General features: G+C 40.5%; 2 protein-coding genes across 2 annotated transcripts in view; one reads left to right on the top strand and one right to left on the bottom strand.

The window, feature by feature from the left end:
• Window positions 1-6,418, top strand: part of MKLN1 (muskelin 1) — a 178,216-nt gene extending 171,798 nt beyond the window's left edge. The window contains exon 19 of the mRNA XM_024737953.1: window positions 4,269-6,418. Within this exon, the coding sequence (XP_024593721.1) occupies window positions 4,269-4,390 (122 nt within the window). The 3' untranslated portion in view covers window positions 4,391-6,418. The remainder of the gene's footprint in view (window positions 1-4,268) is intronic.
• A 9,700-nt stretch (window positions 6,419-16,118) lies between these two features.
• PODXL (podocalyxin like) overlaps window positions 16,119-23,580 on the bottom strand; it is a 41,813-nt gene continuing 34,351 nt past the window's right edge. Inside the window, exons 5-8 of the mRNA XM_024737977.1 lie at window positions 21,954-22,101; window positions 21,777-21,817; window positions 21,375-21,587; window positions 16,119-20,281 (exon numbers count right to left, since the gene is read on the bottom strand). Coding sequence (XP_024593745.1) covers window positions 20,084-20,281; window positions 21,375-21,587; window positions 21,777-21,817; window positions 21,954-22,101 — 600 coding nt within the window. The 3' untranslated portion in view covers window positions 16,119-20,083. The remainder of the gene's footprint in view (window positions 20,282-21,374; window positions 21,588-21,776; window positions 21,818-21,953; window positions 22,102-23,580) is intronic.

Raw genomic sequence — 23,580 nt, 5'->3', positions numbered from 1 at the left:
CCCTTTGCTCCTATGGAAAATACAGAGATAGGTTCCTGTAAGCCTTTTGTCACGGACTTTTTGTCAATTGATTAATAATATAATGTTGCTTTCTTTCAACAGGAACACACCTTACTTGTGTATTTATACTGTTGATTCATTAACATTGAACTCACACCAAGAGCACTATAACTCATTCCTGAACGAAGCTTATCTAACCTGTATTTTCTTCATAAGGCACATTGCAGCCTTCTTGCACTTAGGAACACTAGCCAGCACTTCAGCACCACACTTGGGGGCCATTTTCAGCGGTGAAGTCACCAACAAAAAACACAGAATTTGAAGAACATGACACCAAGTGTAGACTGTGAAAAGGACACTTGTTTATAGTATGAGAGCTAAAACAAGAAGGCAGAGCATTACCTAGTTGACCTCAGTTGAGAACATATATTTACATGTGGTGACTCAGATTTTTGCCACTCTGTGTATGTCTGTGAGTGACCACAAAAGTGGCACAAATACTGATTTGGGGGTTACAAATTTTAGCAAGTAAGCAAATGTACAAATATGGAATCTGTGAATAATGAGGATCAACCGTATATATGTACACACACACACACACACACACACACATAGATGTATGGTTTTATGTTTTCTGGTTTTATTTATTACATAATATAAAAACATGTATTCTCCACATAACTTTTTAAAATTTAATGATGTGGCTTGGAGGTGCTTACATGAAACTACTAGATTTATTGTATTTGTAAGTGATACACAATATTCCATAATAGGGATCTACCATAATTTAACCATTCATCTAATGAGAGTGTAAATTTCAAGTTCCTTATTGGTAAAAGGTGAATAAAAATAAAAGGTTTTTTTGAGAATTAAATGAATTTAGCACATTGCCTACAATTTAATAAGCACTCAGTTAATAAAAATAAATGGGCTTTGGAGTCAGACCTGGGTTCACGCTCCATTCTCTTTCCTCACCAACTGTGATGCCTTATTAAATGACTGACTCTCTTAAGTGTTGCATCTGAAATTGGAGTTTATGGTAACTGCTTTGTTGGGTTATTTTTGTGACAATGAAATGTCATACGTAAAGAAACTAGCATGTAGTAGAGACTCAGTGTTTGTTCCTTCCCTCCTAAATCATTTGATGATCTCATGAAAATGGTATTATTTTATAGAGTACTATCACAGAATCAGTAGCTTCTCTTAAAAATATAATGTTCCACAGCATTTTTACAAGTAAAGAAAATAAAATAAAAGATGTGAAAAGCCCTAAAGTTGAATACAAACAGAAACAAACAGACATGTTTATCAAGTTGGTAACATAATTGCACAGTAGGGGAAAAAAGAGAATTAAACCTTTTTAAATACAGCTTAGACTATATACTATCAGTGAAGTATATTCTAAAAACAATAAAAGCAAGGAAATCTTGAATTTTGCTGGTAATGGTTTGGGTATAGTAATTCTGGAACTTGTTTTGTGTGTTTTAGGTTTAACAAATGGATAAATATTGCTGGGAGTAGGTTTTCCTAGTAGGAGAAAGGAGCTATAAACATGGAATGGAATAAGGAGAGGAAGAACTCTGTGAGGTTCTTAAAAAACTGAATTAGCAATAAAAGCATGGACTAATGATTTTGTTTTTTTTTAAATAGATGTGTGTATAATATGTGTGCATATATGTATAGGCCTAGAAACAACACCACCCCTGGCAATTAGCACAACTGATCTTGGTTTCTAAATATCATTTGCCACTAAAAGGAATTAGGGTTCCTGGGGAAAATGGCGGACTCCAGAGCTGTGTAAATATAAGCTTGGAGATCTTACTGTGCCAGAAAGTAAGGATGTACTCAAAAAGTAATGGGGACATTTCAAAAAGATACAGAAGGAGAACATATGAGTATTAAAATGAATAATGACAGGAATGGATATAACCTGTTGAACAAGAGAAAATGATTCATGAGTATATACTAATGCAAATAGAGAAATAAAATGAAGGAAGGAAAAGGAAAACTCTTCTTTGCAATTAATGTCATCCAATGAATCTAGAAGGAATTGTCGAATTAGGAAATCATCATATACATAATAATTGTTTTGGCAAGAATCATCAGTTAATGCTAAAATCATTGGGTGCAGATCTGTTGAAGAACAGGATATTTGCACAGTTTCAAACTATCCTCTCATCAATATTTTATTAACTGCAAAGGTAGAAAAGTACACATTTACATTGGAGAAATCTGGCATACACCAGTTTAACCAGATGATCATAGTTAACATCCTCAGTATTGGGACAAACTGATACCACATGCCTCCTAAGATGATGCATTGAGAAGGACACAGCATCTCTATGTAGTGTTCTTGCCAACTTCATAAACTGAATCTGATCATAAGGAAGCAACCAGACACCCCAAATTTAATACATTCTACTACATTACTGCTCTTTGTATTTTTTATAACAGTGTCTCAAACAAACAAAAAAAAAAACAGAGAGGTTGAGGAACTATTCCAGGCTAAAGAGATTGGATAACTAAATATAGTGTTTGATCTTGAATTTTAGATTAGTGGGGAAAATGACTATAAAAAAGATTTTTGAGACATAAATGTTAAATTTCCTAAATTTAATATATAGTAGTTATTTAAATGAATGTTCTTGTTCTTAGGTGAAATGAATTCAAGTATTTAGGGGTGAAGATGTCTACAATTTACTCCCAAGTAGTTCCACAAAAAAAGTATGAGTGGGGTATACAAACACACTTAGAGAACAAGAGAGAATGAAAAAATATGTGGCAAAATGTTAACAATTGGTTAATCTAGGTAAGGATATATGTATATGAATGTTTGTTGTACTATTCTTGAAACTTTTCTGTGAGTTTGAAATTTTTCAAAATAAGTCGAAAATAAAGCAATTTAGAAAACTCAGAAAAACATAAAATAGAAAAAATATAATCTCACCATTCAGAGGAAACCTTTGTTTACATTTTGGAGTATTTCCTTCCATTCATTTCTGTGATACAGTAGTAGGCTTTGTTAAATCTAAAACTCATCTCAAAGTAGTAAACATTTGCCCTCACACTTAAAATAGTAATTTTTTTTTTTTTTAAATAAGGAGGAATGTACCTTTCTTGAGGCATTGTTTATTTTCCTTCCAGGAAACTGGTATCCTTGACAATGTTCTTTCTGTTCTGTTCATGTTCTTTACAAGATTAAAAGGCAGATTGCATCTAAAACTGTATTCTAAGTTAACTGAAAATCAGTCCAATTTGAAATAGTCTTCACTGATTATCATGGCATAAAGAACTTTCTGGCACTATTTCTGTTTCTGATGGCATTCAGTAGCCCTCTCATATTCAGTTAGCCATCTCAGGAATGGGGAAAATCAATAGACTACTTTGTTTATTTTTTCATTTTCATTCTTCATATGTACATAAAAAATTTGAAGCAGCTGGGGGAGCAATACTATTACTGGCTGACTAAAGGAAAGAGTCATCTCACTGAATATTTCCTTGGCTGGAGTAAACTTGAAAATTAAGGGTTTACTAGATATTAAGGGGGAAAAATATCTTATGGTTCAACGATCTTAGCCTTTTTAGAATGTCTTTTACTAGAACATTCATCTAGATAAAAGGAGTACATTGCTCTCTATTTTTCACATGATGTGTGCCTAGCATAGAGCCTGATGCATAGTACCATAAATACATGGTATTTCCTATGTGCCAGGTATCGTTCTGTGTATTATAGATGTATTTCTTAACCTCAGCTGTCTGTATTTTCACTCAGTTCTCTGAGACATCTTGCAGCTCTCCGGGGCTTAATGATTTTAGACTACTTTCTAAAGACCTCTTTCATTTTGATTATATTTTTATTATCAAAAAATTTTTACTGCTCAAAAGCATTAAAAAGTCAGAAAAGAGGAATGAAAATTCCTCAGTGGACTAGAAGAGGAAAATGCTTATAAGGAAAAGAAGAGAAATCAATTCTGCTAGGTGGTTTTCACATAATTGCATTTAATCTGCACCGTAAACCTATGACATGAACAGGATTATCACAGATTTATAGCTGAGGAAACAGTTGCAGAAAGGCTGATTACCTTACCTAAGATCATACCATTGCTAGGTAGTAGAACTGGGATCAGGACCCATGTCTGTCTGGTTTCAAAGCCTGATTTGGTTTTGGTTTTTCCATTATACATTGCTGCTTTTCTCAACTAGGTTTTCTGTTACATGTTGAGTTTTAAACACAGTGGATGAGTTTCTTTATATCTCTCCTTCACCAGGCTTTTCCGATGTGGATCACACCTATGCTCAAAGAACTCAGCTCTTTGACACCTTAGTAAATTTCTTTCCTGACAGCATGACTCCTCCTAAAGGCAACCTGGTGGACCTCATCACACTGTGACCGAAGAGTACCTGGACAGAAATGGAGCACAGGAGTCTGCTTTCAATATTCTGGATTTCAACTCTATTGACTGACAATTAGGCTGCAGTGACTGAGGACTGCACCAGAATTTTGAAGGGATCTTTGCTGTCACAAATTTTAACCCTCTTCCTTCACACCTGACCTCAACCCCATAGTCCTCATCCCATTCCGAAATTAGGCTAATAAAGTGAAATTGGTATACTTTCCATTTAAATATATATATATATATATATTATTACTTTAACTTTTAAGAATTCATGAGTATAAAAGAAAAAATAATCAGGCAGTATACCCTTTTCTGATTTTTATTTCATTTTTATAAAATTGGGGCAAGTAAGCACTGTTCACAGACTCAGTGCTACAAGAATTGGAATTTTGTTGTTGGTTTGTTTGGCCTTTCTTCTTTCTCCTTTCTTCCCATTTCACTTTATCTTGAATCACACAGCTGCTTGTAAGTGATATGTATCATTTGTTTACCTCTTCATTCTTAACAGTGTATAGTTCTGTAGGGCAATTGATGTATGTTTAAGTGATATATGTGTCTCTGTTGACTAGAGTCTTGTATTACATTAAACAGTAGGAGGAACAGAGGGCTCTAATTTACGCTCCTTGTCATAGAACTAAAAAGTGAAACCTGAGATTGATCCCCACACTTACCTGAGATTGGTATATAGTATTTCTATAATGATATATTTTATAGTGGACATTACAAAGCTTTGAGTCACAGAAACCTTAAACTGAGGAAAGAATATAGTTCAGAACCTTTAAGAGCCACTCTCAAAATTACCAGCAGGAGAATTCTAGTTGTGATTAGCATGTTCATTGATATCTCTGTAGTAATTTTGGAAGAAAATGACTCTTTCCCCTGCTAGAGCTGTGCAGGACCAGGGCTTCAGTTTCTTCCGTGTGCTATCTGTTTGTAGCATTTTCATTTGGGAGGATGGGTTCCAGAGCTACATTTTTGTTTATTTTCATACACATTAGCTCCCTACATCTGCTTCTATATACTGATATTTTAAAGAATAATGGTTTGTAGTTGTCCAGTGGAATACAGCTGACAGGCATTTCATTAATCACATAGACCAGGCTTTTTTAATGGAGAAAAAGAAAAATAATGGTGCAAATATTTTTTATTAAACTAAAAGAAAGGCAGATGGGCTTTTCCACTGTTCCTTTTTTTGTGAGGAGTGGTGGTATGTATGGTTCCATGAGGTGCTGTGGAATGCAGCATAGGAAATTTAAACCTGGCCAGTGCTTACATTTGCTCAAAAAGTGTGCTGTATGCAACTGATACCCACCATGCTTAAAGCAGGCTAAGTATAATAAATGTCCATCAGTCCAGTGGCTCTTCCAAGTGAATGACTTTAGAGAATTTACTGTGTCCCCGAGTAGCAAGATTAGGCCTTACCAAAGAAAGAAGAAATTGAATTGCACTTTTGAAGTCTCATGTGTAGGAATGAGACTTTGAGGTCCCTCTTCAGTCTGTCATTATTGCATGGTTTCTCGTCTTTGGGGGAAGGACAGAAGTATATTTGTCCTACTTCTAGGCTTGAATCTTGGGCTGCTTGGCTTTCCAAGCATCCCAAATCGATCAGTGGTGATTTATTAAACAATTAAATTTGTTTCTTACCTTGTGAAAGATATAGTACATAATTCAGTAAGTACCAAGTTGTGTAGCTGCAGAATAACCAGTTGACTTTACAAGTGAGCAAATAGAATCTACCTACATACTTAGGCAGTTTCATTAAAAGATTTCCTTGACAGTCAAGAACATAAAATATTAATATCGCTAATATTGTAGCCTATTGAACTCATTTCATGGAAACAGGTTGATAGGAAAGAACTTGATAAGAGTTTCTAAATGTAAAAGCTCTAGTTTTGCTCACTGTGAATTCTGGCACTTCAAAAACCATAACCAAATGAAATTCTGCTTTCCTCCACCATTTTTTTTTTTTTCGCGGTACGTGGGCCTCTCACTGTTGTGGCCTCTCCCATTGCGGAGCACAGCCTCCGGACGCACAGGCTCAGCGGCCATGGCTCACGGGCCCAGCTGCTCCGCGGCATGTGGGATCCTCCCGGACCGGGGCATGAACCCGTGTCCCCTGCATCGGCAGGCGGACTCTCAACCACTGCGCCACCAGGGAAGCCCCACCATTTATTTTTATAGTGCTTTTTTGGGTCATTTTTTTCCGTTCCTTAGATTTCATATTTGGAGGAAACTCAGTTCTTGAACTCAGTGATTTTGTTTGTTCTTATTTTTCTCTGACTCTCTACTGGTTGTTTTCTAAACATGCTTGTTCTAATTTCATCTTTCCTCACTTTAAGTGGAACCTTTTCCCTTTTCTTCACTTACAGAATTTTTTTTTTCACTAACACGTTTAAATGGGGTTGAGTCATAGCAAACTGTTTAGTGTTGCTTAAGTGACATAGACTGTATTTAGGAAGTTATTGACTAGGTAAATCAAAATTTGTACCCTGGGGCCTTAATGAGGCACTGCTGGTAATGATTGCAGGAGAATATAGGATTCATTTTATCCGTGACCAAGATTGACACATTGCTCACTTTCGACATCAGAACCCTGATATGAAACTTGTTTATATATTTAGTGAGGAGCTACATGTATTTCCAAGTATTCCAGCACTATACTATAATTTAATTTGGTATTTACATACATTGTTTAAGTAGCCAAATATCTGTGCTTTACTACTTAAAAATTATTTCATTCTAGCTTAGTGAGCCCCAGATTGAAACACCTGGTTTTAGATGCATTAGTTAGTGGGGTACAATTTGCTCAGTGTCATTATCCCTAGCTTCAGTTTCATCCCCATTTCTCCTTTTTCCAATGGAATATATTATTCCAGAATAATAAACTAGAAATAATTTAAACTAGAAGTAAACTAGATCTCTAACATTTTCAGTGCTTATACCTCATGAGAAATTAATTATCTGATTTGCAAGATACTTTGAAAATGCAGTTGCATTTTGTGGAATGACAGAGACCTCATGTGGCCAGCTTGATTAATTCACATATATCAATCTGTGAAGCAAAAGAATTCAGATTTGGGTGCCTAACTCTGTGCTAAAGCTGACAGTATTAACCTTTAGCAAGATTGTCTTTTCAGACCTGGTTTTCATTAAAACTAACTTATCTATGTCTAATAAGTAAAAACTGATAGAAAACATTAGAAAGTTAATACACTGATTTATCAAAAGCTTGTTGGCTTTAGAGCTCAGTGATTTGTTTAAGATTGTAAACTGCATTCTTTGGTGAATTATGTCTTGAATATAAATGGTTTGCTAGCTTATCTTTGTAGTGGATCTTTTCACATCTGCCTTAAAAGTGCTATTTAGAGATACATTAACAGAGTTCCATGTAATAAAAGTTTTAAAATCTATAAACAAAAACTAGTTTGAGGTACTTAATCATTGGTGAGAGATTGAGAATGATGCTTAATGAATCAAAAAGCACTTAGAAAGGAGTATGTTTCTGATTTTATTTTCTGAATTAAACTCAGTGTCATGGAAGGAGTTACCCTATAATTATTCTTAACACAATATGAAATTCATTGGGTAATTGTGGGTCATTTAATTTTTTCCTGGGTGAATGTTGTGTTAACTCTAGCTGATTGAATGTTGCAAAGCAGTTGAGAATTATGGTTTGAAGTGATTTCTATGAGAGAGGATCATTACAATGTGTACTTTAAGCAACGTCATCTAGCTGTAAAAAAATATACCCTTTGTAACCCTTCTTTTCTTAAAGAATACATGTTCATATGTAATTTCATCCTTTTGCAGAAATTCTGGCCTGAACTTTCACTGTTTTAAATTCTTAAGATAGTCCTTAATCTAAGATATGCAGGCTCCCTCAGGAAGAGTTCATAGTTATTAGAGGGGTAATCATAGAGGGTCTGCATATGACAGTAGTTGTAGATTAGATCTTTGGGTTCTTCCACTCAAAATTTTTGTATTCCTTATTAGTCAAATAACATTATTCTTTTGTGATTTTTCACTATGGCCTACATCTCCCTGTGATTTGTATTAATGCTGAAATGACATTGGCTGCCCCAAACTTCTAGTCTAGAGGTGTTTCAGCTGAAGATGGAAGTTTCAAAGTTAGTTGAAATAGTTAGGAGCCACCTAGATCAGCTGAATGATGTCGCCACTGTTTGTTTTGATGGGGAGGACTCATGATTGTAGTTTATTGATTTCTTCACAAGGTGCTCTTTTTATCTTTCAGAAAAACTGCTATCTTAAGAGATTTTATTTATACATAATTTTTAAACCTTGATTTCTTCCTATCCCACAAATACTGTGAATTGTTTCCATTATTTTTTTATTTTTCTTAGCTAAATCCTCTGACAATAGATTTATAGCACTTAACCTAAGGAGTCATTAGAGGTTATGGTAAACCAGGTTTTCTCGTGGGGCAGAGAGAGATGCCCTTGTGGGAAACCATATCACTATGTGTTTTCTGTTAGGTAGAACTCTGAAGTTATAGATCTTGAACTGGATCCCAATTCAGAACTTAAAAACCTGAAAATCAAAGGGTAGTTCTAGTTTATCTTCCACAATAGTCATTATTTGGAAATAAGATTTACAAATTATACTGTCATGTCCTCAAACACTGCCTAGCTTGTTTGAAAACAGAATGTTATGTGGATGTTATCCGAGAGCTATAGGGTCAACAACAAAAAAGGGGGGAAATGTTTAGTAGGGAAGTAGACCAGTTGTAAGACATCACTTGTAATTATGAACTAATTTGTCTTCCTTTTTACCTTTTTATCTGCTGTTTAGTCTCAATAAATTATTGTACACAATATTAGACATTTGTACACAATGTTCTGTTTTGCCTGTCTGTGGCATTTTCACTTCGAGGTATTGAACCTCAGGAACAGAGCTAGAGAGGAGAATGAGGGTATGTTAAAGAAGGAAAAATAGGAGCTTTTTGCTCATGGATTTGAAGGTCCACAGATCTAAATGAGAAAGAAAGCTCTTCATTTCTAACCCTAAATTAATTTAAAGCAGTGCTGAGAAAACTATCAAGAGGGTTCAGAGCTCAGTTCTGAATAGTCTTTGGAAAGCAGCATTTCTTGGTTAGTTGCTTTCCTCACTGTCTCCCAAGTAGCTGATAGAGATCTGGAAACAGAAAACCCAGTGTAATGGGCTCTAGCTCTTAAACTAGGTGAGCAGTTTGTTACGTACAGCCAATTCCTTGATGAGGATTCAGAGAGTAAACCAGCAATAAAACATTTTAACATGCAGTTTTTGGGCTCCCAGGGGACTTGCTTTTTCATGGAGTTTAAGCTCTTGCTGCAACACAGCTCCGTACCATCTGGGATGCTAGCATTCACAGCGGTTAGTTTGGATATCTGAGCTGTCTGCCACGCAAATACTAGCCCAAGGAGATCATCATCCTTCAGTTTCACTGAGTGCTTAATGAATGCCAAATTAATTGGCAGAAAGGAAAAACACTGTGTGATATACTGAACAGGCCTGTGTGCATGATTAAGGAGTTAAGTAGCCAATTTTGAGCTTAATTTCTCTCCTTTGTTAACAAATCTCAAGAAAGCCTTTGTTACAATTTAGCTAGTGTCATTTGGTTGGTGTTCATTTTCTAACCCTTTAAAATAGGAAGAAAATTGTCATTTCGTGTTTAACTTCTAACCCGTACAGAATTGAACTCACATCAGTTTAGTTTCCATGTTTTAAAATAAATTAATTATACATAATCCAAAGGGTCTCTGTTTATTCTACTTTTCCAGGAAATACATGAGTTCTGGGCTTGGCAATAGAAGTATTTAATAATTTTGGCTTATTCTTTAGGTTTCCTCCACATCTGTGAAGTGATTAATTAGAGAAGTTATTTAGAATAAGTTCAATTCCATTGCAACTGGCAGAGCTTTATAAATTCATTTTGCAGCAAAGGAGAGGATCTTATACCATCAGGACCATGCCATCAGATTTTGGCAAGTGACTGTTTTATCACATTGCCTTGTAGTTTGCTATTTTTTCCTTCTTAAGATAAAAGGGGGAAAACTGAGGACAGAGGTGTATAACTTTACATTTTTTATATTTATCTTTTTGTTTAACATCTTTATTGGAGTATAATTGCTTTACAATGTTATGTTTCTGCTGTATAACAAAGTGAATCAGCTATATGTATATTTGTATCCCCATATCCTCTCCCTCTTGCACCTCCCTCCCACCCTCCCTATCCCACCCCTCTAGGTGGTCACAAAGCACCGAGCTGATCTCCCTGTGCTATGTGGCTGCTTCCCACTAGCTATCTGTTTTACATTTGGTAGTGTATATATATCAATGTTACTCTCTTACTTCGTCCCAACTTACCCTTCCCCCTCCCTGTGTCCTCAAGTCCATTCTCTACATCTGCATCCTTATTCCTGTCCTGTCCTTAGGTTCATCGGAACCATTTTTTTTTTTAGATTCCATATATGTGTTAGCATACTAACTTTACATTTTTTAAATTGCCTACTTTAGAAGTCTTAGGGTACTTGCACCTTCATAAAGGCTTAGCTTAATTTTACCCGTACAGATTAACTATACTTGTAAGAGCACAGAATACAAAGTTATGACATATTAAAGTAATTGTCTACCCAACCCCAAATTTGATAGTAGGATATCAAAGTCCAAAAGTTTAAATGCAAGTAATCTTCTATGGGGAAGGTATATGTTTTTAAAAGTCATGCACATGGTCTCCTTTTTGAGATATTTTTTCCTTTCCCAGAAAAATGATTTTGGTGACCAGTTGTAAACTGATTTCTCCCTCAATTGTAAACTACCCACTTAGAGAAATAAAAGTGGACTCACTTTCTTTTTTTTTTTTGCGGTCCGCGGGCCTCTCACTGCTGTGGCCTCTCCCGCTGCGGAGCACAGGCTCCGGACACGCAGGCTCAGTGGCCATGGCCCACGGGCCTAGCCGCTGTGCGGCATGTGGGATCCTCCCGGACCGGGGCATGAACCCGTGTCCCCTGCATCAGCAGGCAGACCCCCAACCACTGCACCACCAAGGAAGCCCGGACTCACTTTCTTAAGCATTACATTTAGCCTGACCAAGATATGCTGTGATTGTGTTATTCAAGCCAGCTTGCTTTTTTGACTTGTCATAAAATGTCTTTTGAATTGAATGAATTAAATAGTATAGTATTAATTTTATTTTATGTATAGCTCAATTTAGAAATTGCAAAATAATGACATTTTTCTATGAGCAGATTCTTTTATGGAGATAGGTTTTTCTTTTTAATGAGATTTCTTCCCTGTCACCACTTCAAAATCTATGTACAGCTGAGTCTGCAGCCTCAGGAAAAGAGTACAGGAAAGCTTAGGGCCTCCTTTTCTTGTGGTGTTCTTGGCAACAAACATGATTCCACCTTTTCAGTGGAAAGATGGGGTGGGTCTGTGTATATGTGTGTGTGTGTGTGTGTGTGTATACTTATTGGCCTGAAATTGAGATCCCTTTAGGTAGAGATAGATCCTCAAAACCAAAGTTGGACTGCAGATTAGGTTGAGGAGGAAGGCACAGCTCCATCCATAGCCAATAGAATCCGTCTGTCCTTCTGGGTCTGCTTATTAACGCTATGGATAGCTCCTTCTCTGTTAGAACATCCCCTGGACTGGAAACATGGTGTTACAGCAACCAGCTCATCTGAAAGTTGGAGAGTGTTAAACATCTTTTATGGGACTTTTAAATAAATAATAACATTTATTGATTTTTGTGATTATAAAAATGTTTATCATAGAAATTTAGGAAATTACTAAGTGTGAAGAAGGAACACCACTAATATTTAACCGGTGAGACTTACTCATTTTATTTTTCCTGACTTCCTTCTGTTATCCAACATGGTAAAGGCCAGAAAAAGTAAAAAAAAAAAAATTTTGACACAGCCATTCCTCATTGTCTGCAAGCATTTTTCTCTACCTTTACTATATTCCTTTAAAGCATTGCCCTTTTCTAGACAAACAGTCTGAAAATAATTCTGTTGATATGTATCTCTTAAGCCTAAACTATACATGTAAGATACTACCCAAAAGCTATAGGGATCTGCCTTGTTCAGGTCATTGGAAATTTTATCTCTAAGATTAATTTGAATTTTTAAGCCCTTTATGCACCATTATAGACATTTGGAGCATATTCATGCCCATGAAGAGCTTTCTGTTTAGATGGACTTTTTAATATAACCGTAATTAAACTCACACCTAAAAAGGATGAGGTACTTTTCAAAGGCCAAAGGAAAAGCAGAGAAGAGCAAAGTAAAACAGATGAAATGAACGTAAGTATATAAATAAGGAGTCCTTGAAACAAGAGTTCCCTTACTGTGCTTAGCAAATGTCTCTCCAAAAAATGTATTTCTCTGGTTACCAGCTAAGATTTAGAGTTTTATATTTCATGAGAATCCTTTTCTTAATATGTGAAGGAAAAAACTGCAACCTTTCAGGGTTCTACTCCTTCCTTTACCCTCCTCTTCTGTATCCTCAAGTACCTAAATCAGAAAGGAAATCATGAGGGAAATCTGAAACAGCTGGCATAAGCTAGTTGTAGTTTTTAAACAGAAATGTTTTGGGGCATCAGGTGTCCCCTAACATCATTATTGTTCTAAGTCATCGTTGGGCTGTGTTGAGTGTGTTCCATAATCTTCCCCATTCCCCTCATGATCCTCTCTGTTTTATCTTACTTTTGCCCTATCTGTATGGACTTTTTAGGGTTTTGTTTGTTTTGTTTCTTAGTACAAGTAATGTTCTGATCCCCGGTTTGGTGAATGTGTTAACACTGCTTTGTGAATAAATAAGTGATCTGCTGAACAATTGCAGTTGTAGAATTATGTATGTATGTAATGTACATATGGAGAAAGAATGTATTTTGTTCATTTTCTTAATAAAAAGTTATATATGGACACTACAAGATGTCCCTTGTGTTTCATAAAACTACTTTTGAAGTCAGCTTTTTAAATGTTTACATACTTCGCAGTTAATATTTTTCCCTCAAAAAAAGGTGACTTTTATTCAGGCAAACAATATGTACTGTAGAAAGACTTTGTTTTCTTTGAGACAGTGTTGAAATAAAGAAGTTCTGGTGGATCTTACAAAGTTTCTAGGGGAAGTTTCCATTTTTAAAGAGCACTGGTAAGTGACTTCATAAAATGGTGTTTTCTTAATCTGCTATTAATGACCAGTCCTATTTTATCTGTTTTGTAAATTTGGACTTGTGTTTCCCAGGTTTTCTTTGAGGGGGGACATACCTTGTACAGGTTAGGAACTAGCAGAAAAAACTGAACTGAAATAGAAAATTAATTGTAGAAAAGATAGTAGAGAGAACCTGGAGGTGTTGCAGAGATTGGGAAAATTCTGGATCCCTGTCCCCAAAGAAGGAAAGAAATTGTAAGGGCTGAACCTTGAAAAAACTAAACTCAGAAATATGCCAAACAAAGATAATTGATTGTCCGGGTTGAGTTGTGTGAGCTTTCCAGACCGACTCTCAATAACAAGGAGCTCTCCTCTTGGCCCTTTTCATCTCCTGATCTGATTTACATATTCTTGGGCTTTGTGTGTGACCCTGCATTCTGCAGTAAGTTAGTTGTCAAATGATTTTATTCAAAGTAGGGATTACGTTTTCTCACTTTACAAATCAAATAATCCATCTTACCGCATAGCTTTCATTTCTAGAGTGTGCTTTGAGCATGGCCCACAAGTAACATTTCTTTGTGTTCAAAACAGGAAAACGATGTGCAGTGATAAGGTAAGGAATTGGCCTTTCCTGGGTTAATCCTCCAGAGAATTAACTCAAAAGGATGGAAATGTGGGTCATCACCTCCTCTCCCTCGATGTATTTGTCATCTGGTGGGAAGGGAGCAATAAGCAAAGAGGGCTTTGTATTTAACACAGTTGAGATGCCAGCTGCTCCCATGTCAAGTGAGTGTGACTTTCCTCCCATTGGGCTCTCACCTAGGAAAAGCAAAGGCGGTCAGTTATATCTTTTCCCGAAACATTACAAGGAAGAAAGAGAGAAAAGCTATAGGAGAAGTGGTCTGGCCACCGCTGTGCTCGTAAGTTTGATGTTTGGCAAAACCTAAAAGGGGAGATTAGGACACTTGGTAATGTCTATAGCACATGTTGTATACCTGCCCTCTGAACTTGGGCTGTAAGGATGGGTAACCCAGGGCAGGAGTCAGGAATCCTAGGCTTATTTCCACATCCACCAGTGACTTCTGTGTAGCATTGGGCCCAGTCTCAACCCCTGTGCCTTTCTCTCAATTTTAAGTAAGTGTTGGCAGCAGATCCTGTTTGCTAGGATCCCAGTGACTTTTTAATCTATAAAATGCCAAGGTCATTGAAAAATAACTAGCCATCTCAGTATCATTCCTGTTAATTATAGTAGCCAGTCCTATTCTTTATCTTTTGACCTTGGGGTTCAAAATAAATATGTGGTTTGGGAGGGAGCTTGTAAAATGGGGGGTTATGAGTGACAGAGGCATAACAAATTAAAAATGACAACTGAGAGAGCCTCTTGGTTGGCAGGGCAGGGAGCAGGGGGAATGACCTATTCAGGAAAAGAATGGAGTCTTAGGTCTTTGTGACCACGATAAACTGTGTTATTCTCTTCTTAGAACAGTGTACCTCGAGCATGGCCAGAGGCCTGCCTGAGTTCCTGGTACTTGTACTCCTTTCTGTATCCTTGGCATACTCTTGAAGTTAACCTCAAAATACCTCTGGCCCACCCTTAAGGATGTTAACTGCTTTCAGAACTGCTGTATAAAAGGAAAATCATATTGTAACAGTAGTTGCATTCTATAAACGTACTTTGTTGTTAATGGAACTCGAGCATTAATGTGTTGAGAAAAGAATGTAGGACTCGAGGGAAAAGATGTAGATTCAAGGCCTAGCAGTACCATTTAAGTAGCTGTGTGATCTCAAAGAGAATCCTTAATCTCTGTACCCAATTTCCCTATTGGTAGAGTGGTGACAATTCCTAAACAAGATGTGTAAAAATGTTTTGTGAACTGTAAGATGCCAGGCAAGAAGAGACTGTTGTATACCAACTGTGAATGTGGACCAGATTCACCTGACGGTTTCCCTTCTGCAGGTCGGGAATGATAAAGTTTTCTTCTTGCAGTGCAGAAACATGTCAATAGATAATACCACCGCAGGAGATGAAGAGAATCAGAATCGTCTTTGAGCAATTCCTTTCCTGAACCTCCTTCGTCTTCACTATGTCTGTAGGTAAGGGACAAGCAGAGGCTTCTTCTGACAAGTAAACAGATCCTTTTATTGGCATAACAGGGCCAGAACAGAATCGTTTATTTTTTGTATTTTTATTTGCCTTGTCTCTACACCAGTGTTTTCATACCTGATCAGAGTTCAGCAGCCCCCTTGGGATCTTTGGTGGTGGGTGAGTCACAATTTTATCTGAGGCAAAAGTACAGGGAAGGAAGAGGGTAAAGCATTGGTAAAACTGTTGTGAGGGGAAATGAGGCCCTTTCAGTTATGATCACTAGAGCAGCCTGAGATAATCTGGAGAACTTGTGGGTCCCCTTTTTCCTTTCAGCTTCCGTCCTTCTCCTTTTGTGTCTGGACCTGCATAGTTAAGAGGCATAACTAAGAGCAGAGGTTGCTGCACTGTGTCCTCAGGGGCTTCAATGATGAGCCTCGTGCATAAGTGAAGAATGGAAGCCAATCAGAGCAAAATACTAGGACTTGAACCAGCTTAGACAAAAGCACTTTAATTGACAGTATACAATTTTCCAAAATATATTTTTGTAAGAAAACGGCAATAATTAAGTACAGTCTTTACAAACAAGTTTCTCAGTAAATTCCAGTGTACTTTAGACCCCTGTCCACTAAGACACATGCTCCCCCAGTCTCCTGGGCAAACTGTTTAACATTCACTAATTTTAAAAAAGACCCAGAGCAAATAGTAATCCCCTCCTTTCACTCAGTGTTGGGTTTTCACCAAACCTGAGTGAATCAGCTAATGACAGTGATGAAAGACATCATTGCTTTACTTTTGCCCCCCCTGCCTTCCCCCTGTCTTGTTCCCTTTGATCCTTCGTCCTACTCAGAAGATCTATATGTAAAAGCTCATTCAAAACTTACTTCTTAGCAGAAAAGAATTGTTCGTTTAAGTCTTAGACCTAAATAACTCAGAAGTACAGAAGACCAGTAAGGTTCCTATTTTTGTCTTCATGCTCTCCCTAGCCTTGCTGCAGATTCCAGAAGGGAATTCTGTCCTTTCTATCATTCTGGTGCCTGCCCTCAATTAGCAGTCCTTAATTTGTTGATTCTTCCTGAGGCACACAGCACTGGACGGTCTTCCAACCCAGGTTTTAAGCCTGTTTCTGTCACTAAACGTGATTTTGGCCAAGTCACTTTATTTTTCTGGGCTTCAGGCTCTTTCTCTGTTTTTTTTTTTAAAAAAGATTGGACTGGGTTCTAAAACCCTCTCCCTATGACTAGAGAGTCACTTTCCAACCAGTGCGTATTGACTCCAACCCTTACTGTAACATGCTGGGACTTTACGGAGAGGGGATGAGGATCATATTTAAAAATAAAAATGCCCAATCTGCAAGACAGACCCTTTGTCATCAGCCTGTCTTACATTTCATTTTTCATCAAAGAAAAACAAAAATTTATTTCCAGTAAAATAGACATTTACATTCCTGTTTAGAGAAAAGAAAAAGCCTTCTCTCTTAGCTAACAAATGTTTTTTAAAAGTATATTCGCTCAGAGCAGTGCAGGGTGGATTAACATTTGGCTGTTGTATTTACATTATCAAAAAATACGTATATGTATATCAGCTTGAACTTGTTTTCCAAAGTTTCTCCAGTATATTATCTAAAAGAGAAGGCTCAAGAAGTGGTTTAAGTAAACTTTCTGCTAGCTTTCCTTATCAAGAGGAGAAAGAAGAATCTTGTGTCTAGACTAGATTAAACCTGTGCTTCGTCCTACGATGCAAAGAATATTCTGTACCCCATTCATAAGCATTGCTGTGTCTCTCCCCACTCACATAACAGTGTGCTTCTCACTGGATTTTGTCCAGTCATCAGATTCATGGCTTCTGGTCTTTTATGAAGTTTAGGGAAACCAGTGTGCCACTGAGATAGAGTTTATAATCTCTCTCTGGTGTAACTTGTTTCAAGTCATGCTGAGTTCCTGGTTCTCTTCTCTTCTTCTCAGCCCCAGAATCTGAATTACCAGATAGCATCAGAACCCAGTAAAGATGTGGGAAGAAGATGACCTTTACAGATACATGGCGATAACGGTCTTTGATATAGATGTCTAGCTAGTGTCAAGAGCAAGCCAAAGCAAGTTGCCCTAAAAGGCTGGAGCAATACAATTTGGATGCATCAAAAGAAGGAACCTTTGAACCAGCCCAAAGCTTTTCAAGGTTCTCTCTGGACAGAGCCACATTTATTCCTCTTGACCAAGCATAATTTTTACTCTCTGGTCCTTGCCAGTCACCATCTGTCTCCCCAAGAGGCCTGGGGGTTGTGGCTTTTGATTGGTTTGCAGAGACATATTTGCTCTCTCTGTCTAAACCTAGCTGCTGGAATGTGACCCAGAATCAGCAAAGGAGCAATCTAGTCTGGCCTCTCCCACAGTGGCCACAATAGAATGGGTAGAAAGAACCAAATGCTGGGTAGGAAAGAAGCAAACAGATCTTTTCCCAGTGAAACAGTATTTCTTCTATTTTCTCTCAAACTGGTATTCTCCATCCTGCCAACCTCCAAATAGTAGAGAATCAGGGCAAATACTTTAGGATCCTTGTTAGCTTAGCATCTTTCTAGCTCTTGGGAAACTCATGGGTCCTACTTGAACCTCTGGCCTTCCTTTTCTCCTAGGTATCAAATGGCTAAAGGCTATGAAGAGGGAATTAGGCAGCAAAGGAAGGACATAGATCTTCCTCTTGAGATCCTCTCCTTTAAAAAAAATAACCTATCCCAAACTAGATAGCCTGTTTTATCAGAACTGTTGCAGCTCAGACTGCCCCTAGGTTCTAGGGGTCTGGCTTTTTGCCCTGAAGTGACCATTTTCATTCTCCTAAGTATCTTCCTAGTAGGATCCAGGGAATTTATGCCCAGGAACAATAGAGAACATGGGCAGAGTTCAAAATTCCACACAGGATTCCTTCTTCTCAGAAAATCAGATGAAACCTCACTATGCCCAGTCCTCAGTTGCAGTCTACATAGCAGCTACCTGCTGAGCTCCCTCAAAACCCCTCCACTGGGCAACAGTCAGCATTTTGTTTCCCTGAGATGCCACCAGAACCTACAGGAGTGCTGGGCAGCCAGCCCCACTAGGAATACAGAGGAGGGGACACAGCAAGACCTAACTAGCTCCGTGCCCCGACAGTGAGAGGTCACTGGGAATAGAAGGCCAGGACCCCAGGCTGCTTCTTATGCACCTTGCATGCATCTAGGCCTTTCTTGCCCAGTGCACAGAAGAATGGAATCTAACTGAAAATGTCTCAACGATGTGAGCTTTGGCCTTTGGCAGCAGAGTTCTGGATTAAAAAAGAAGACAAAACTCTCAGCAACCTGCAAAGCCCCTGAATTTCCTATGATATGGCAAGTGAAGCCTATCCTTCCTGCTGTTTCAATCAATTGTCTATTCAGACACCTCTCTGCTGACTGGGCACCAGGAAGCTCTGTCCTAAAGCTGCTCTTTCACGCTGGATCTCGGGGATGACCGAGCTGGGGTCTTCACCCCATCGCATCGGCTGAGCAGTGACAACGAAATAGGAACACCTGGCCTTCAATAGCTGCTGCAGACCTTAGTCCCCGGTGGGAATGGGAGACCAAAGCAGCACTCGGGGAGTCTGTTCAAGGAGTGCCTTGGAGGTGGGCCGGGACCCACCCTGGGAGGAAAGGCTTCCCTTTCTCTCTTTACCTGTAGATGGACCCATGTGCAGACCTGTTCATACTGGGAGCCTTGTGTGCTGTGTCAGTCCCAATCTCATAAGCACATGCCAGGAAACTAGACTCCAGGGGCCCTGGGACAGAGTGGGAGTGAAAACTGAGTGAAGGGAAGGGGGAGAACAAAGAGGACAGGAACATTGGCAGACAAGGCTGGCATAGGAGACAGACAGAAAACGGGACCTATCCTTTCAAGTAATCAGATCCCACTGCGACACGGTCTGGCCCTGCTTTCCCCTCCATCCCATCCACTGACTGGCAGCTTCATCCCCCCTGCCCAGGGCAGCTCTGGAGGGAGGGCATAGGTGATCACGGCAGTGTGGCATGGTGGCAATGGGCCTGCACTGAATGAAGGATCTCTGTTTTCATCCTGACTCTGTCACCCAGTGGCTGTGTGACCTTGACTTTACCTTCTTTAGGCCTCAGTCATCTCATCTGTGAAATGAAGGGATTCTATTAGATGGTCTCTAAAGTCCCCTGGATGGCTCTCTCCTGATCTCCCAGCAGCACTGAGCTCAGGCACTAGTGGGTTATTTTACAAGAGGATTCTACACAGAATGTGATTTGTTCAGCTTGAAAAGGGAAAAATTAAGGCCTGTGGGGACTGGGGGGAGGGAACCCTCCGAGTCTGCTCTCCCTCCCCAGTCTTTCCCTCGAAGGGGAAGGATTTTCCTCCCCTGTCCACATGGCACTTGAGGCGCTTGGGCTGGAGCTCTGTGCACCGTCGGAGGCCGCCAGCAGACCTGATTAGAGGTGTGTGTCTTCCTCCTCCTCTAGGTCATCCTTGGTCAGGTTGTCCAGGGGGACGATCCAGCTGTCCCCCAGCTCCCCATTAAGGCTGACCACCTTTTTCTCCTGCATCTCTGATGAGGTCTCCATCACTTCCAGGGTTGGATTGTCGTGGTAACCATTCTCCACCGTCTGTAGCTCCTCTGTTAGTCGTTGCTAGAGTAAGGGAGATGACCCAAGAAAAAGGGGTAATTTTTGAGGGCTGTTAGCCTTGCTGTAGCCTTAATATTACACCTGTACCCCTATAATCCAGGAACCCCGATTTGGCTAAGGTGAACAACAGGTGGTCCTGGAGGCCTTCCTGACTACTGGCCTGCCTCGGGGCTAGTCTGAGATAAGAACTTGCCCCACATCCTAAAATGCCCAGCTCGCTTCACCTTTGCCCTGGTGGCAAATCCGTGACATCAGTGGAGACGGACTTTGTCCTCCAGAGTCCTCCAATCTCCTCTTTCCTCCATTCCTTCCCCACCAAACCTTCCTCTCCGGGACCCTCCTCACCCTGCTGCACTGAACTGGAACGAACTGTAAGAAAATGACTTTCCTCTGGCCGAGTGACTGAGGACCTCTCCTCTAAGCCTGAGCAAGATGGGTACAGCACAGCTTCTAGCTATCTCTGCTGCAGATGGGAACTATCTAGAGATAGTACTTTCTCTCCATTTTTACCTAAGATACAACCTAGGTGGCACAAGACAGTCCCCCAGGAAGCTTTTAACGAATATACTGATCCAGAAATTCTGTTTCAGTTGGTATGTGAGGAAGCTAAGCATGGGTATTTTGTTTTCCCAAAACTCTCCACAGTGTGCAGCCGGGGTTGAGAACCATGGGTCAGGGTGGAACCATAATGAGGGAATTCTATTAAGGTAAATGAAAGAACTTCTGGTTAGACAGGTATGCCTCAGCCCATTTATAGCAATGGATCCTCAGAGCAACTCTGCAAGGCGGATATGATGCCCACTATGCAGATAAGAAGCCTGACGCTCAGAGATTATGACGTGGCTTAAGGTCACCCAGATAATGAGAGGCAGAGCTAGGGCTTAACCCAAGTCTCCCTGACTCCAAAGCCCATGCTCTTCCCTTTCACCACGCTGCCTCTTTAATTTTCCAGGCAAGTTTCCACTTCCTATAAGGGATGACCTCTGCCTATCAGAAAGGGCCCACGCCCCATCGCTTTTCTCTAATATGGGAATAACGGGGTGAGAGTCATCCAGTGAACTGGACTGCTTCCCGGCTAGTGGAATGAAGTCCTCACCTGGTCCTTCCTCTGGGAGAGGCGCTGGTGGCAGCAGCCATAAAGGGCCGCGACCAGGAGCAAGAAGGATGCCATGCAGACAATAGTGATGATGAGGGGCATGCTGAACCGGTCCTCGGTCTCTTCTGGTGGTCCTTGACCCTCAAACTGCATGTCATTGACTCCCACCTGGCCAGGAAGGAGAAAGTTACATGGCAGAAAACAGGTTCCAGGTCACCCTCTCTCAGAACTCCCGTTCACTTATGAGCTCTTCCACTAGGGGTTTAGGGGGGAACCCATTCTACCGCCCTGCTGTCCCCTCTTATCCTCCTATCTTCTAGAGGCTTGCAAATCAGAGGTTCCTCGACAATGAGAGACAGTGGACCCGGGGAACCGTGGACTTCCAAGGGACAGGCTCCTGACCCAGTCTGTCCCAGCACATGGGGTCGTGGGAAAGAGTTTTGCTGAGGGGGAGACGGAGAGATGCCGCTTCAGTGGTCTAGCTCAGGGTGATGTGGTAAGGGACAAAGGAGGACATCCTGAATCTCAGTCCCCTGAGTGGTGTCTCTCTCGGGTGGCCAGGGGTTGTCCTCAACTCACTGCAGATAGTGATTTGTTTGATCGCCACTGCCTGGATTTCTGGAACAGGTGCCAGCTGTATGTGGCACTGATCTTGCGCTGGGTTGAAGGAGGCTTTTGCTGCTCGGCACAAAAGTGTGATCAGTTTGTCGTTCGAAGCGGTCGCATTCTGTTGTGGAGAGACCGCAGGTAATTCCTCAGGGATCGTGACAGCGGCCTAGGCTTGTGGAGCCACCCTTTGAAGCTAAGGTCAGGAGAACACTGTTGCCGGCTGTGAACTTACTCCCTTCTCCAGCCACAGCTGGTGCCATTCCCAGGCCTGCCAGGAGTGGTGAGTTATGTGCTGTCCTCCTGGGCCAGCCCCTGCCTTCTCTGCCTCACGTGGAGCTCTCCCCCTAGTCTCCTTATCCTGTTTATCTCGTCGTGGTTGAGCAATACCATTCGCCCTGGTGCCGCTTTCTCCCTCAGAGCTCCTTAAGGATCACGACCTCCTGCCCCCCATCATCGCTCTCCCCAGAAGGACCTGAGGAGGCACTGCCAGTGGGGAAGAGGCCAGTCCTCTCTGAACCTACCATTTGCCAGCCCTTGATGCTGAGTTCAAAGACCTCAGGAGGGGAAGCCCTGGCTCTCAGCTCAAGGTTATCCGTCCCAAAGTCGAAACACATGTGCCCGTTCCCTAGGCTAAGACCCTGAAACCATAAACAGGCTGACGGGAGAAAGGCGAGGCCATCACTGCACAGGGGAAATTGGGAGTATCTTGAAGATGCACGGGGACGTCTTAGACGGGAGTCTTCTGTATTTCTCAGCAGAAGGAGTGTGGCTGGCTGGCTGGCTTTAGGGCTGAGGGTGAGGAAGCAAAGTGCGGGCAGCTTTTACCCAGCCCGGCCACATCATCCAGAGACACCCCAAACTGATGTGTCTCTGACCAGAGTTTGGAATAGGGGTACGGAGATGAAGAAAAGGACTCCATCTGGCTTGTCCCACAAACCATCCCTTGGGTTTCTACCTGGAATTTCCTTAGGCTTGCCAATTCCCCAACCTGCTACCAGGTAAAGATCCAGGGCTTTCCTCTTTCCATTCACAGCGAAGGAAAAGAACGCTTCTTACCACCCAAACACACCCCTGCCAAGTTTCAGCCAAAAAGAGAGCCGAAGGAAAGGCCGAGCAAGCATCAGTGTGATTCTTACCTTGTCCAATAAGCCCAACCCTAGGGGAACACTGCTCCCTTTTAAAACTCTAGCTTTTCTATAGTTCACTTGGAAAATTCCAGCAAAATGGACACCCAAAAGGAAACAACTGCAGAAAATAGGTGGTATAAAAGTACTGTAAACCCAAGTTTTCGATCCTATTCTAGTTCCCAGGGGTGTTTGCCAAAATAGCCACTGACCTGGAGAGGGCAGCAGTGAGCCATCCATCACCAGCACTCACTCAGGCCTCAGCTACTAAAACTAAGCTCTGCGGCAGACATCCCCAGACTAAAGCCCTTAATCCTAGGGAGACTGGCAGTCTGAAGGCAGTGGACACACAGCTACACATGCAAACTTACTCACGCACGTGCTGACGCCACCTCCCCCAAACAACACACAAACAACTCCCCCTGAAGGGAAGGACAACTGTCGGCAACAGCTCCCCTAGGTTAGAGGGTGGC

This window comes from Neophocaena asiaeorientalis, unplaced genomic scaffold (genome assembly GCF_003031525.2).
Source record: "Neophocaena asiaeorientalis asiaeorientalis breed wild unplaced genomic scaffold, Neophocaena_asiaeorientalis_V1.1 scaffold364, whole genome shotgun sequence".
Lineage (NCBI taxonomy): Eukaryota > Metazoa > Chordata > Mammalia > Artiodactyla > Phocoenidae > Neophocaena > Neophocaena asiaeorientalis.
The sequence above is the reverse complement of the archived record's forward strand: the minus strand, read 5'-3'. Positions and strand labels throughout refer to the sequence as shown.